At 37.2% G+C, this 17,429-nt stretch overlaps 1 protein-coding gene across 3 annotated transcripts in view; it reads right to left on the bottom strand.

The window, feature by feature from the left end:
- Positions 1-17,429, bottom strand: part of WASHC3 (WASH complex subunit 3) — a 42,440-nt gene that overhangs the window by 19,415 nt on the left and 5,596 nt on the right. The window contains exons 3-5 of one of the 3 annotated variants that reach the window (XM_080658577.1): positions 13,665-13,730; positions 11,081-11,176; positions 6,813-6,923 (exon numbers count right to left, since the gene is read on the bottom strand). In XM_080658577.1, the coding sequence (XP_080514703.1) occupies positions 6,813-6,923; positions 11,081-11,176; positions 13,665-13,730 (273 nt within the window). The remainder of the gene's footprint in view (positions 1-6,812; positions 6,924-11,080; positions 11,177-13,664; positions 13,731-17,429) is intronic. The other 2 variants (XM_080658578.1, XM_080658579.1) reach the window with 2 other exon arrangements.

Consider the following 17,429-nt stretch of genomic DNA (forward strand, 5'->3'; position numbering starts at 1 on the left):
GGTTCAATGACACAGATTGCAATGGGTGATATTGTCATCTGTTCTCCTAGCTAGAGTTGCAGTTCTGTGAAGATATGGATACAGAAAACACTACTAACTATGTAGATGCTGTTGAAGAACAATATTTTTGATGGTGACTTAAGTCAATAGAATGATTATACTCCTGGAAAAGTGCTAAGTTATTCAGAAGAACCAAAAGATGATGTTCAGCTAAACCCACAAGGGGGTGTAAATAGAAATCAAAGAGTAAAAAATCCTCAGGGCAGGAAACCTGAATAGACATTTTTCCAAGGAAGATATACAGACAGCCAAGAGGCATATGAAAAGATGTTCAATATCACTAATTACTAGGGAAATGCAAATCAACCACAACAGGCCTTACACCTGCTAGAATGTCTTTTATTAAAAAGACAAGAAATAAGAGTTAGAGAAGATATTGAAAAGGAAACCCTCATACAGTGTTGGTGGGATTGTAAACTGGTAGAGCCATTATGAAAAACAGTATGGAGGTTCCTCAAAAAAATTAAAAATAAAACTACCATATGATCCAGCAATTCCTTATCTGGGTATTTAATCCAGAAGAATATGAAAACACTAACTAAAAACATATATGTACCCCTATGCTTATTACAGTATTATTTATAATAGCCAACATATGAAAACAAGCTAAGTATCTATCGATGGATGAATGAATGAAAATGTGGTATATATACAATGGAATATTACTCAGTCATAAAAAAGGAAAAAAATGCCATTTGTGACAACATAGAAAGATCTCAAGTATATTATGCTATGTGAAATAAGTCAAATGGAAAAGTACAAAAACTGTATGATTTCACTTATATGTGAAATATAAAACAAAAAAGTAGCATGAACTAACACAACAAAAATAAACTTATAGATACAGAAAATAGAAAGGTGATTACCAGAGGCAAGGGATAGGGTGAGGAAGGGCAAAGAATATATGGTAACGGATGGAAACTAGACTTAAGGGGTGAACATGCAATAGAGTATAGACACAGAATAATAATGTTGTATACTTGAAATTTTATATAATGTTTTTAACCAATGCTACCTCAGTAAAAATATATAATTTTAAAAATCCTCAATTAATGTCAGGAGAAAAAAAAAAAAAAACAGTGGGAGAACTAGCAGGTAATTAAGAGGAGAAATACAAGGAAATCGAAAACAATAGCCTAAAGTAAGAGAGAGAGAGAGAGAGAGAGAGAGAGAGAGAGAGAAGAGAGAGAGAGAGAGAGAGAGAGAGAGAGAGAGAATTTGTATACAGCAAACATGAAATTTTAAAATAAGTAAACATCATAATGAACAACATAAACTGATGAACAAAACAGACCCGGAGACAGGGAAGCATTGATCAGACCGTCAAACCTCAGAGGGAAGGTAAGGGAGGTTGGGGGTAAGGGGGAGAGATCAACCAAAGGACTTGTATGCATGCATATAAGCCTAACCAGTGGTCATGGACAACAGGGGGGTGGGGGCATGCGTGGGGAGGGGTTTGGGATGGGAATGGGAGGATGAGGACAAATATGTGATACCTTAATCAATAAAGAAATTAAAAAAACACATCCAGGATTGTTAATACTTAGTGGGATGAAATGAATAAATAAGAACTGGCAATTGAAAGGCATGTCTTACAACATTTTACAACAGAAGGAGAAAGATACATATCCAGATATATGGAAATTCTTGAGCATGGAATAAAGGAACCCCTAAGTAAAGCTGAAAAAGGCAATAGCTGTATTATCAGATGGAGCATTCTTTTTGGTCACTTGACCAGATGCAGGACTTAGATGAGGTTTTCTGAAACATGTTGCAAACAAGCAAAAGGACGAAATACAAACATGATGTAATGACAGCTTAATTTTGCTGAAGTCAGAGCATCTGATGAATTCTTACATGCTGAAAATTTTCTCCTTTAACAGATAAAGCGAGCACTGAGGGGAACTGATTTAACTATTTCATACTTATACTAGAGGCCCGGTACACGAATTCATGCACGGGTGGGGTCCCTCTGGGTGACCTGCGGAGATCAGGGCCCAGCTCCTGCCCCCAGCCTCGCAGCCCTGCAGCCCTGCCTGGCACCCCGCCTTGGCCTGGCGCCGCCTCCTCACCTGCTCCACCATCATGCCTGCTGAGCAATCGATCAGGGCCAGGCCCCCCTCCTGGCTCCCTCAATGCCTGGGACCCAGGTGGTGGCCGTGCCCCCCGCCACCACCGCTGATCACCATCTGTGGGGCAATCAGCAGGGCAATTGGGCCCCCGCTCACACCCGTCTTGGCCTGGTGCCACCCGCTTACCTGCTCCACCACCCCACCATGGTCCCGCTTTCATTGGGCCCATCAGGGCCGGCAGCACGACTACTATTGCCTGCTGCCAGCGCAGTGTCGCCAATGCCCCGCCATGTTCCATGCCACCCCGTGTCAGCGCACGTCATAGCGAGCGGTTGAACTCCTGGTGTCCCAGTCAAACTCCCAGTGGAACGACCGCCCGAGGGGACAATTTGCATATTAGGCTTTTATTATATAGGATTTGAACAAAGAGACAGAAGTGAATGATGATGCAGAAGTGACAGGAACTGTGGTAGTGACCATGTCCAGGAAAAAGAATCAAGGACGTTGTCAAACATGTAGCCTACACCTGTAATTGGACATTTTGACAGTCACTCATGGTATACTTAGGAAACAGGAGACATGGTAGATTTATAGATGGCTTAAGCAGAGCAATGATTGGTAGATTCATGTTAACCGTGAGGAAGTCCACTACTTGATCTATTTTTGCTTTGGTCCTACAGAACATTTTAGATCAATAGTTTGAAGAAATGGGAGCACTTCTATACATTTCCAGGTGACACAAAGCTAGAAAGGAGAGTTAACATGCAGGATAAATAGTCCATTCAGTAAATATTGATGGAGCACCTTTATTGGCAAGGTGTTAAAGTGAATACAAAGATCAAGACACAGCTCTTCCTCTCATGATTTCCTTTTTCAATAGGAGAGACAAAATATGTGTAAGTGATCATTGAACTAGGTATGGTCAGTTTCACAAAAAATGTAGATATCGTGGTTAGACTGGTCAATGTTGGGAGATATTGCCTAAGTCTTATGTGTTGGTGGTTTAGGAATCTGGGAGGATTTAGTGGAAGTGTTCATAGGAATGTGTTAGATGAGTAGAATCTGGGCATGCAGTAATTAAGAGAAGGAGAATCTAGATTCAGAGGTGGAAAAGCATGGAGCATATGTTGGGAAGGATTTGTGGTTTGGTATGAAGAATGGAATTCAGGACAGGGAGCGGTAGGAAACAAAAGTTGGGAAATAAGATTCTGGGATCCAGGCTGGCACAATAAACTGAAAACAATAAAATGAAATTTAACTTGGATGAACTTGCAGTTTAAAGATGGCAGTGTAAAGATGTTGTTCCCCTTTCCTCTTGAAAATTACCCCCAAACAGTGAGGCTCAAACTCCACTTTTAATGACTCAGAGGTATATATGAACCAAAATAACATGGAAATTAAAAGCAGGTAAAAGAATGATTGATGACTCTGTACAGATAGGCCAAGTTCACTTCCAGAACCCTGGAAATGTTGAGGAATCAGAAATACCCATACCAAAGGCAGAGAGGAGGCAAAGGACTGAAATCAGAAAAACTGGGCTAAAAACAGGAAAAGTCTGAGGCTGGAGAAACTAACCCCCTGCCCATAATCAGTGACACCAAGCAAAAGGAATGGGCTGAAGCTAAAGTACTACCGAACCTAAAAAAATAAAAGGAATAATCATTTATTCTTTCTTAAATGTTTCTAAATAAAACTTACTTTAATGTTGTTATAATATAGGTTGGAATATTTTAAAATAGTTCTTAATGAGAAGGGCTTTTTTTTTTTTTTGGAAATAGATATGTTCTGGCTTGAAGTCCCAACTTCAGAGATTTTAATTTAGTAGGGTAGGAACCAGGAACCTGTATTTTGACAGAGCTTGTCAATCTAAAAATCACTGAGCCAGTGTAAAAAAGAAATCTATCTCCCATCAAAAGGTAAAATAGCCTAGAGAAAAACAGAGGCATTTTCATTCGTTGGTAAGCACTATGTGTCAGGTATTCTTCTAGGAACTGGGAATATATTCTTGTACAGGGAGATACACACACACAGTATGTAGGATATGTAGTATCCTAAATAATAAAAGCCCAGCGACCAAACGGTGGAACAACCAGAATGACCGGTTGACCTGTCGCTATGATGAGCACTGACCACCAGGGGGCAGATACCCAACGCAGGAGCTGCCCCCTGATGGTCAGTGCACTACCACAGTGGGAGCGCCGCTTGGCTGACTGGGATGAGTGGCTGCTCCTGCTGTGAACCCCAGGCCAACTGGCAGGAACCCAGGCTGCTATCATTGCCTCCTCGCCCCAGGCTCCTCCTCCTTACTCTCTGCTGCCTCCTCCAGACGCCCGCAGGCCAAGCAACACCACTGCTGGGCTTGCAGAGCTGACCCCGGAGGCTGGGAGGTGGGTTTGTGGCCACTGCGGGACTGAAGCCTACTCCGTAGCCTCTCAGTGCTATTGTCCCTGGGCCCAGCCCTGACCGGGTCCCCTGGAGAGGCGAGTGCTCCGGCTCCACAGAAGATGCAGGACCAGGGAGCAGCCGCTCAGAGGGCAGGTCCACAGCCACTTGGCAGACCAGGATGAGCAGCACTCCCACAGCGGGCTGATCCCTGCAGGCCATGCCCCACACCAATGCACGAATCCTGTGCACCAGGCCTCTAGTTTAAAATAATATCAGAAATTTATATGAAGAAACATATAGCAGGTAAGGGGTAAAAGGAATGGGGCCAGAGAGCAGGTACTACATGGGTAAAGATTTGAAGGAAGTGAAGGTGTACATCATGATGATATCTGGGAAAAAATGTTTGAGGCAGAGAGAACAGCTGATGCAAAGGCCTCGAGGGATATCAAGGAAGGCAATAGAGCTGGAGCAGAGTAAGCCAAGGTAAGAGATCAAAAAGGTAAAGAGAGAGCTAAATTGTACAGTATCTTGTGGGCCTCTGAAGGACTTTGGCTTTTACATCTGGTGAGATAGGAAGGCACAGGAATAAAAAAAAATGAATACTAAAGGAGCCATTTAAATATATATGTGTATACACACACATATATATATAACTCCGAAAAGTAATGGAACTGGTCTAAATAATTAATAACAAAATAATTTCAAGTGGTAGCTAGAAACCTTAGCTGGCTAAATTAAATCTAGACAATACCTAGTATAGTACTTTAAAGTAAGTGTTTAATAAACACTTGTGGAATAAATGGACAGTGTTTTATACAGAAAAAGAAAATAAGTGTTTTTAAAGTTTTTGTAAAATCAGAAGTAATGCATCAAGAATATAAGTTATGCCCAGCCGGCATGGCTTAGTGGTTGAGTGTCGACCTATGAACCAGGAAGTCATGGTTTGATTCTGGTCAGGGCAAATGCCCGGGGTTGCGGGCTCGCTCCCCAGTGTGGGGCGTGCAGGAGGCAGCTGATCAATGATTCTCTCTCACTGTTGATGTTTCTCTCTCTCTCTCCCTCTTCCTTCCTCTCTGAAATCAATGAAGATATATATATAATACAAGTTATCCTAAGATAGAGTCTTTTATCAAAGATGTCTGGGCCTTCTTATAGAAACCATCCAGTAGACTTTCCTATTTCATACTTTATATGTTAGGCAAGAAGAGTCACTCTGAAATCTTTCTTTCCTCTTTTGTTTGAGAGAGTCAAACACAGTTTTTAACAGTCCACATTTTAAACTTAGCTTAAGCTTTCTTGGATTCCAGCTTTAAAAAACTAATTTATCATGGGCCAGATCAAAACAGCTCTACTTTATTGTTTTAATAAAAGGACTTCATATAGTTTCATCCCAAAGTCTGATTTAGTTTTTCCTACAGACTGGATAGAGCCCAGGGTTTTGACTGTCTAAGGAGAATTCTGAAAGTGACAAACCCACCGCTCTGACAGCCAGGAAAAGCGAAGGTACTTTCTCCTTCCCACTGTGACCACTGCAGCTTCCAAATGAGCCCACCCACTCTTTCTGGTTGCCAGATACTATTTGTTTTAAATTATTTTGGTGATAAAAATGCATGGACAGCAAAATAAATCTGTTCTTCTTTAGTATTAGTACTTCCTTTGCCTGATAATGGAATGGTACAAAAACATTACTCTTTTAATTGACAGAAAAGTGATGGGCAGCTAGCTCCTTCAACTATAATAGGGCTTTCTACAGGAATGAAAGGAAATTGGCTTTTGCTGTTATAGACAGCTGCAGATATTTCTGGTGTCATACCATGGAATGATTTCCTAGGAAAAAAATATAAATTCTGAAATTATATAATACATTAAAAGCATTACCTTACATGGCCAAGAGATATATGCTCTTTTCTATGAACCAAACCACTGACAGATAAAATTCAGAATAAAAATATACAAAAAATTATTTGTGCTAGTATATGGAAACTAAGCTAAAGCCATATGAATAGTCCACTTTCATTCCTCTATCAATACATCCAAGATTTGCAACAACTTTATGTAAATCTATATTAAACTGTTAGTCTGAAGTGTGAGATCAATTTTAAATAGGAAGAGTTGACTTCTGGTTACTTTTTTTCAGTGCATTAATTGAACACAGGAAAGAAATAAGTAAGGGAGTAGAAAACTTGGGTAACTTGTTTTATCAGTTGTTTAGGTTGAAAAATAACAATGAAACCTCTAGGGTCAAGAATTTCAAAAGAGGCTGCTAGACAGAGAAGACAGACCAAATCAGCTTACCACTTGAACCATTTTGAGATATCTGGCATATCTTGGATCCTTGGCTACAGTTAAGATATTTTCTGCTGTTACTTCACTTTCCTGTGGTCCAGATTCTTGTAAACTGTTCTGCTGTAGAGAGTATTGCGTGTAAATCTTTAGACAGTTCACAAAAGGGGTCCATCATGTTACTTAAAAGGGATGTTTCTTTTTATAATTCTAAAGCAATTAATATCAGAAAAAATCATATTTATAAATTTAAATAGCAATAATTTAATTATAAGATATGTTTCCAAATATTTATAAACATTTAAATGATTTCAGAGGAAGCTATACTTAAAAACACTATATTGTTCCTTAAGAATGCAAATATATTTATGGAAATAAAAATATTAGAATTTTGCTTTACTTGTCTCTAGGGTGCTGATAAAAAAGATGAATTATAGGTGGACATATTACTTTAATAAAACTTCTAATAAAGCTAATAAAACTATTTGATTTGTCTATTGTTCAACTCTAATGGACAATGAACTAATTTTCCAGGTATCTACCATCTACACAATTGAATTCTTCATTTACTAAATAATCTTTTTCTAAGTAGCTATAGCTATTCTAACATCTCAGAAAGCAATGCCTAGAGAATTTATGGAAGAAAAACCCATTTTTCAGACAAAATTTATCTGGTCTTGAGTATTCCAGCTACTGATGGAACTATTAATAGTAGCATTCTTCACAAGGTCAAGATTAAAGACTAAATACTATTTACAGCGAAGAATACTGGGGAATAATCTTTTATCTTACAAGCAGTTCTCACAGTACTGTGTCCAGACAGCTACCCTGCCCTCTCTTAAGTGCAAAGGTAGGCCTGTCTCTATAAAGTTATAGATTTTTCTATCAACCTGAACATTTAAAGTAAGTTTCCTTTTATGAATTTTTACTCATTATCTGTATATCAGCATTAAGAGGAATTTCCTTAACAGGATGAAATCAATTTTATGTATATGCTGAAATGTAGACAAATCAAGAAATACATTTAAATATCCATAGTTTAAAAAATATGAATATGAATTATAAAGTAAGGTTCTTCCTCAGATAATTCAAATATAAATTAAATCTGTCAAAAAAACTGAAGTGACTAAGACATCCAAAAATCCCTCAGGTTTCTACTGTTATGTGACACCATTAAGTGCACAAAAAGGAGTGTGTGTGTGTGTGTGTGTGTGTATTTATTCATGTGTAAAATAAATACAAAAAGTCCAAAACATTTAATTAAATAAAAAATTCAAACAATACCCAAGTAAGTTCTTAAAAAAATTATGAATAAACTCATACAATATTACAGCCGAATAAATGATAATTACATGCAGTCCCTCTGGATCTCAAAACTTAGCTGTTAACTTTTGCCTAATAATAAGAACCTCAACAAGGTTTAATTATGTCAGGTCTTACACCTTTCCTATTTGAATGACCCAATAAATTCTCTATCCCATCTCTCAACTGTCCTTCATTTTATTCTCAATCTGCACAATTGCATGTTCTATTGTGAGTAATGATGAAATCCATACCATGAAATTAAAGTTGCAGAAAAATCAGAATGCAAATCTTGGATCTTTGACTCATATAGAGATTGCAAGGAATGGATGATTAAGAAAAAGGCATGATCATCCTTTATCTGATATGTGAGTTGATTGTAATGCCAATGGAAATTCCGTATTAAGCAATACTTACTACTTAAGTCCATTTCAAAATATTTTACAAAAATATACCAATTAACAATGGAGACAAAATAAGTTGATTTGAATATTAAGAACATGATAAACAATTACATTATTAAACTAATCAACTCACAACTTTACCACAATTTTTAAACTCAGGAGGCCATCAGAACTTCATAAATTCTCCTAATGAAATAGTATAGAATTTAAAAATAAAATTGCCAGATATATCAGGTTATTCTGAATTTTAGAAAATTTTGCTGTGATTACTCATAATAATTTTTTTGAGACTTTAAATAGGCAAGACAAATACAACTGCCTAAGTTTTAAAAGATATACTATAGGTGGCATTCATAATAACACTTGGAAAATTAATATTCTAAGTTACACAGATACCATTTAAAAATTTATAGGAACATATGACAGCTAGTATCCACTCTATTAGGTAGAGTGGAAACACTTTCTTAATATTTTTACGTCATATTTTAGAAAAAGGGTGGTCCATATTTAATTGAAAGAACCTTGTAAAGTTAAACACCTGCATTTCCTCATATATCATATATTCCAATGGCCTTTCATAATGGAATTTCCTATATTAATTAAATGGTTCTTAAAATTTCTAGTATCTAATTGTTAAGTAAATGGTTATCTAATTTATTCCAGACACCTATATCTAAATATATGGCTCCAGTTGAGCATCGATCTATGAACCAGGAGGTCACTGTTCAACTTCTGGTCAGGGCATATGCCCAGGTTGTGGGCTTGATCCCCAATGTGAGGCATGCAGGAGGCAGCTGACCAATGACTCTCTTTCATCATTGATATTTCTCTCTCTCTCCCTCTCCCTTCCTCTCTGAAATCAATAAAAATATAATATATATATGTATGTATATGTGTGTGCATATATATATATATATATATATATATATATATATATGCACACACATATATGGCTCCTCCTACAGTGCCTCATACCACATGGGCTCAATATGTTTAAATGAATCCAACATAGTTGCTGGAGGCAGTGTAGTGTAGCAGGTAAGACCTAGGACTTTTGGCACCAGATGCCTGGGTTAAAATTCCAGCTCTTACACTTATTGTTTGATCCTTAGCAAATTACTTATCCTCTGCATACTTTATTTGACACATATGTAAAATAGAAATGATCATATAGTATTTACTTTGTACAGTTGTTATGAGGATTAAATGAGTTAATTTATGAAAAGCACTTAGAAGTATGCTTGGCATCCTTTATGTGTTAGTCATTATCATTATGATCAATACAATAATGATCTAAAAAAATCCTGTGAAAAGTACCTCCATGTACAAATGCAGAATTCCATATAGATAGGGAGTGTACTTGTTCAGTATTACTTGGTAGACCACTACTTTAGTGATGACTTTATTTGGAATTTTAATACTTCACTGAGATACACTAGAGATTATTCTAAATCAATTTTTATTTCTTGAAATAAAAGTAATAAGGAATTTAAACTTATACAGAGGATAAATGGACATTACAGCATAAGAATCAAATGTAAAGTGTGACCCTTACTTATGCTACAGATCTGAACAAATCAAATCCAGAAACACACTTTTTTAGACATTTAGTATTTCTTACATCAGTATCTCTCAACTTTCAAGGACCTAAAAACCACCTAGGGATCTTGTTAAAATGTAGATTCTGGCCTGGCTGGTGCTGCTCAGTGGTTGAGCATAGATTCATGAACCAGGAGGTCATAGATCGATTCCTGGTCAGGGCACATGCCTGGATTGCAGGCTTCATCCCCAGTAGGGGGCATGAAGGAGGCAGCCAATCGATGATTCTCTCTCACCACTGATGTTTTCAACTCTCTTTCCCTCTCCCTTCCTCTCTCTGAAATCAATAAAATATATTTTTAAAAAAAGCAAATTCTGAGTTAGTAAGTCTGGGGTGGAGCCTGAGATTTCTAATAAGCCCCCAGGTGATGACCACACTGCTGGTGCATGGAGCACACTCTGAGTAACAAGATGTTAGATAATACAAGGCAGTTACTGTCAATTATATTGTGCATGATAAAGACATAGTGGCTCTGCAAGAAGATGTCAGGACTTTTCAGAGATGCTCCAGGATTTACACAGAGGTGAAACGACAAGATGCCTGGGACTCACTACAGCAAGTAATAAAGAGATGAAGGTTGGCCACAAAATCTTACCTGGTGAATCTCAGTAATGGGCATTTGGATATTCCCTGTACTGTTCTATTATTGTGTATAGTTGAAAGCTTATATAATAAAACATCTGAAAAGTAATTTCATAAAAACTTAGAAAAAAATTTCCATCGTGAGCTTGAAGAAAATAATTATATTTAAGACTTTTCCTAGTCCTGTTAGATCAAAGAAAATATAAACTTCAGGAAGCCCTTAAAAATAACAAAACAGCTAATATTTTTTCAAACTTCATTTTCTATCTTAAGGCTTTAAAATATTATTATTCAAAGCCTTACATGTTTAATTTCTTCCATCAAATCTGCTGCTTAGGTCTATCTGGTTCAACCAGAAAATCTGCTCATGTTTCTTGGAAGTTAATACTTACCTGTGATGGCTCTGAAGTGGTTTCATTTGTGACTCCAGTGACACTTACAGGGGAGACTTCAACTGTGACATCATCTAGGCCTGGGATAGATGACAACTGAGAAAAGAAAATGAATGTTGGTATATGAGGATAATAATAGGTGCTTAAACATTGTAAGTTTCTAGGGGTGTGTTTTAAGTAGCTGTTATGTTTTTAAGCCTATAGAAACAAGTTTATAAAATCTCATTTTTGGTGTTTGAAATTCGCCATGCCATAAACTACTTAAAACAGGAAGGGCAATCACAAATAAGATATTTTTTTAACAATTTCTTACAAATCTAATTTAGATTATAAACATTCTTTGCCCAGGAAGTACTTTGAAAATATATAAGAAATCCTAGTGTAAGTAATGAGAGCATGGGCTTTGGAGTCAAAGTGCCTGTGTTTAGGTCACAAGCATGTGACGTTGTATAAAACTTCGTAGGCCTCAATTTTCTCACCTGCGGAGTGGGGATAAAAAAAATTTACCTCACAAAAATGTTGTTAAAAGATTATTACTAAACATACTTTGTAAAATCAAAGTACTGTGTAGCACTTTTTTTTTTAATCCTCATCTGAGGATATTTTTTCAATTGATTTCATTGACTTTCTAGAGAGAGTGGAAGGGAGTGGGAGAGGAGAGGAGAGGAGAGGAAGAGAAACATCAATGGGAGAGAGACACATCAATTGGTTGCCTCCCACACTTGCCCCAATGGGGGCTAGGGATCAAATCTGCAACCCAGGTATGTGCCCTTGACCCAGAATAGAACCAGAGACAGGTGTGTAGGCTGACGCTCTAACCAGTTAGCCACATGGCCAGGGCTTTGTAGCACATTTTAAGTATCAATTACTTGAGAAATGACAAAACTATTTTTCTAAAGATATTTATTTATTATTATTTTTTAAAGACTTCCAAGACATACTGTTGTTGTTGTTGTTTTTTAATTTGCTGATTTTAGAGAGAGGAAGAGAGAGAGAATATTGATTTGTTGTTCCATCCAACTGTGCATTCATTGGTTGATTCTCCCATCTGCCCTGACTAGGAATCTAAACAACTGAGCTACCTGGCCAGGGCTGACAAACCTTGTCATCACATTTTAATGTCTGACACAGCTCACTCTTTTCTTCTTTCTTTGAACATTTACCACTGAATGCTACTAAAATGTGTTTATTTTTCATGCACAAAAGATGGGTGTGCTGTCAGTGGTTGAGCATTTCAGGTTGGAGTTGCACAATCCATGCAAACCCTCTTTTCCAATTTCACCTTGATATCAATGATATACATTTGTCAGATGTTTGGCTAGTTTCGGAGATTAACTCTATGACTATTGAAATAATTAAGGTTAACTTGTCCACATAGTAACTTAATTTATGACCTTGGACTTTAACTCAAGAATTCCCCAAACATTAAAACAAGACACATAACTATAATAAAGAATAATGAAAAAAACCAATATTAATAAGACCTGAAGCAGTGGTGTTTATTGGGAACTGTTGACTGATGACAGGACTTAGCACAGTGGCTATGGCCCAAATAGTTTCAAGTGGGTATGGCTACTAGAATTTCTGGCACATATTCAAGGCCAGGTATCCTAAATTTTCTAAGCTAAAGAAATGTTCTGAGAGAATTACAGTGGCTGAAGTCTATCAGGAGATACAGAAAGTATAAACTAGACATCCTGATCCTTATGCTAAAGATATTAGTCATTTTACTTCCTAATAAATATGTAATATTTCTTTTTCAGATTTTTTTTTTTATAAAATGACAAAAACGCAAAAATATACTTGTGTTTCCCTTACTTTATAAACAGAAAAAAAAACCCACAAAATCTGCAAGGTTTCAAATCAAAACACCCTTCTATTTTTGCTAGTTATCTTTTGTAATTTCTGACATCAAAATGTGTATTCTTCATTATGTATTTAATATATTTGTAAATAGAAAATAGTTGATATTTTCTCCAAATTTTGTCTGGAGACATCTCAAGTTTTATATAATATTTACTGTGTTATCAAATGATTACTATTAAGATAACTGAAAATTTTCCATCAAATGAAGCAAATTATATAATAGCTCAATTTGTTAACGTTACACTATGCTTTTCACTAGTAGAATGAAAGAAATCTCAATCCATGTATACATTTATTTATTTTTTATATTTTTATTGATTTCAGAGAGGAAGGCAGAGGGAGAGAGCGATAGAAACATTAATGATGATAGAGAATCATTGATTGGCTGCCTTCTGTAGGCCCATACTGAGGATGGAGTCCACAATCCGGGCATGTGCCCTTGACCAGAATCGAACGTGGGACCCTTCAGTCTACAGGCCGACACTAGATCCACTGAACCAAACCACCTAGGGTCATGTGTACATTTAAATAGACTCAGGTTCATAATGAATTTCTTTTCCTTTTTAAATTACAATGAATTAAAAAAAAATAAAAAACACTGTATCGCCTCAGGATGCAGGAGCTGTTTAATTTGTTATTAAGTGCAATTGATGTATAACTGAGAAAGTTGATAAGTGTAAAGCAAAGTTTATCCCATAAATTATTCAGAAATACAAACCTTTGCATCTAAAATATTGAGAGTTGTTTCAATTTGTTGGATACGAAGAGAAAGGTCCGCCAGCTTCTGGAAAAGATTAGAAACAAAAGAATGAAGTCTGATTAAAATAAACTTATGGTTAACAAAGGGCAGATTGCAAAATAATAAAACTATGGTTTAAGTATATAATTTTCTAATATACTACTCTCTCATTTACATGAGTAGGAATAGGAACTAAAGTATCCTATTATTTTCATTAGCATGCTTCACAATTATTTTATAAAACTGTTTCTCAGATAAGAAGTTACATTTACAGCCTTATCAAACTCATTATCAGAGCTACAATCAATACTGGGATCAGAATATAAACTCCTCCCAGGACAGAGTTTCTGTTCACTGCTATACTCCCAGTGCCCAGGATAGTACTTGATACTTAATAGGAGCCTAATAATTATTTGTTGATGAATGAAGAAATTCTTCACAGAAAACAGTAATAAAAAATTAACACAAGACAACCTGGAACAGTATCTGCCTTTATAAATTACTTTAACACGTAAGTATATACAATTAGTCCTAAATTCAAACTTTTCAAGTTTGAAAAGTAAAAGGAGATGAAATTGAAAGATGTGCAGTTCATGTTGAAGAGAATTTAAAAAAACAAAACACACACACACACCAGAGTTCTAAAAAGCAAAAGGAATCAATTTACCATCAAAATCCCAGATAAACTAGAACCATAGGCTTACTGTGCTCTAGTTATTCTGCACTATTATCTATATCTATCTATCTATCTATCTATCTATCTATCTATCTATCTATCTAATCTATCATCTATCACCACACAAAAGTAACATCATAAATTATGAACCATAAGAATATTTACTTATAGTGCCCTAATCCTAAACATTATATTTAGTGACAGTGCAAGAGCAGTTTGCCAGTTTTCTAGTTGGCCAATACACAGCATTTTGACTGCTTTCTAGGATATTATCTCGTAAGCAGATTTGGTCATTTCTCTCTTTCCATATTTAGAAAGAGAGAAAAACCGAAAGCCACCACAGAGTAGTTAGTGCTTTTTCACTTATTTTTAAGATGAGCATCTTGATATTTTTAAATATATAATTCACAAATAAAACATCAAAATCTAGTTTTAATGGCATTCAAAGCTAAGTTTAACTTTGATTTCTAGGATTTGTTCACAGAAGGCTTTTATATAAAGGTAACACAGGTTTATAAAATACCGTATATATGAATTCCTCCCCAAACTATAAGTGTTTTCCTGAAAATCATGAAAGTTACATTTTGGACAATTTAATCAATCTTTTAATTCACTAGAGAAGCTTAGCAATTGCAGAAATCCTACAGCAAATGAATGGGTAAACTGAATGATAATTTCTGACTTTTACATATCATTTGAAATTTCACACCAAATATATGAAGTAGGAACAATCAATATGACAATTTTCAGCTGAGAATAAATAGTAAGTCTTCAAACAAGTAAAATAATCTGAGCTCAAAACTGCAATTCCAGGTACTTTCTTTTTATCTAGGTACTTTTTTGAAAGAATTTTACATTGTTCTGAAAGAGTTTTACACTGTTAAAAGATGATGCTAGCCCAGCCGGTGTGCCTCAGTGGTTGAGTGTCGACCTATGAACCAGGAGATCAGTTCAATAACTGGTCAGGGCACATGACGGGGTTGGGGGGGGGGGTCGATAACCAGTAGTGTGTGTGTGCAGGAGGCAGCCGATCAATGATTCTCTCTCATCATTGATGTTCCTATTTCTCTCTCCTTCTCCCTTCCTCTCTGAAATCAATAAATTTTAAAAATACACAAAAAAGAAACATGATGCCATAGATGATGATGTGTCAATGTAGATTGTAAAAAATGGGTTTTAACAAATTCCCCCTGCTGGTGGGGGATGCTGATTAGCAGGAAAGATTGTGCGTGGAGGTCAGGGGTTAGCAAGTATATGGAAACTCAGTGTTTCTGTGAACCTAAAACTGCTCTAAAAAATAAAGCTTATTAATTTAAAAAGATGGAAATTACTAAATATTTCCTAGATAAGATTTTTCTTATTCAAAGCTAATAATAATAATAGAGGAATATGAAAATTAGCTGGGACACTGTAACATCACGACTGAACAGCATGGACCTGAGGCTGCATGGTGCCTGGCTGGAGCGAGGGACCTCAGGCTGTGTCCCCCGCCCGGTGGGGCTTGACAGGGGACCTCAGGCCATGCCCTCCCTGTGCCCCAGTGCCGGGCAGGGGGACCTCAGGCCACGCCCCCTGCCTGGTGAGGCATGACAGGGGACCTCAGGCCGAACCCATGCCCCGGCGCCAGGCTGGGGGACCCGAAGCTGTGCCCCCCGCCTGGCACCGGGCTTAGGGACCTGAGGCTGCGCCCCCAGCCCAGAGGGGCTTGACGGGGGTGGGGCCAGCCGGGTCTGGGTCTCACCCAATGGGAGTGAGACCGGCTGGGTCTGGGTCTCCTGTGTTTTCGAAGCGCGTGCGGGTGGTGGGCGAGGCCTTGACTCTAGGTCCCACAGCGCACCCCAGACTCTGACAGCAGGGAGATTTTCATATATATTTTACTAATTTTCTTTCATCTCTGACACTTCTATTATAGACAAAAGGGCAAATAGCAATATTAAAATATTTCCTCTAATTAATTCCCTTTTAATGTGCATGAATTTTGTGCATTGGGCCACTAGCAAATAATAAATTCTTTTCTTACTAAGACAAAGGATGCTACTGTGCTATAAACACCAGGGATCAAATTTTTCTGATAAAATTTCCTAAGACAGATGCTGTTTATTTGGAATTATTTAAAAATTGGTATTAAATTCTTTTCAAGGTTAGATCATAATATGAAACTGTCCTTCAATTAATACTCAATGATTCATATTTAAAAATCGATATTAAATTTTTTCAGGGTTAGATCATAAAACTAAACTGTCCTTCAATGAGTAGTCAGTCAATGATTCATACCAGAGAGGATAAGGATTGAAATTCAAGTCTTAGTAAAGAGGAAATGAGAATGAAAATGTTTATTTGGAAAATTACTTGTTGATAAGGAAGATTAAAGAGGCTTGGCCAAAAAAGTTATACAGTTGGCCCTCCATACCTGCAGGTTCTGCATCCTTGGATTCAAACAACCGAGAACAAAAATATTAAGGAGAACGTTATGTATTGCTGATATTTACTAAATAGATGGACTACAATGGTTGTGTCTGTACTAAATATGTACTGACTTTTTTTTCTTGTCATTATTCCCTAAATAACACAGCACAACAATTATTTACATAGTATTTACATTGTATTAGGTATTTTAAGTAATCTAGAAATGACTTAAAGTGTATAGGAGGATGTGTGCAGATTATATGCAAATACAATACCATCTATATATATAAAAGCCTAAGCGACAGAATGACGGAACGACCAGTCACTATGACACACACTGACTACCAGGGGGGCAGACACTCAACACAGGAGCTGGCCCCTGGTGGTCAGTGTGCTCCCACAGCCAACCTCCTGCGGCCCCTCTCCCCGTCTGGCCCTGTGGCCCCTCCCCCTGGCCAGCCAACCTCCCAGGGTCCCTTCCTCCGGCCAGCCAACTTCCCACGGCCCTGATCGGCCCAATTGCAGGCCAGGCTTGAGGGATCCCACCCGTGCACGAATTCGTGCACTGGGCCTCTAGTTTTACATAAAGGACTTGTGCATCCCCAGATATTAGTGTCTCTTCAGGTCCTAAAACCAATCTCCTGTGGATACTGAGGGATGAC

The sequence above is a fragment of the Plecotus auritus genome, assembly GCF_963455305.1.
Source record: "Plecotus auritus genome assembly, chromosome: 3".
Classification (NCBI taxonomy): Eukaryota; Metazoa; Chordata; class Mammalia; order Chiroptera; family Vespertilionidae; genus Plecotus; species Plecotus auritus.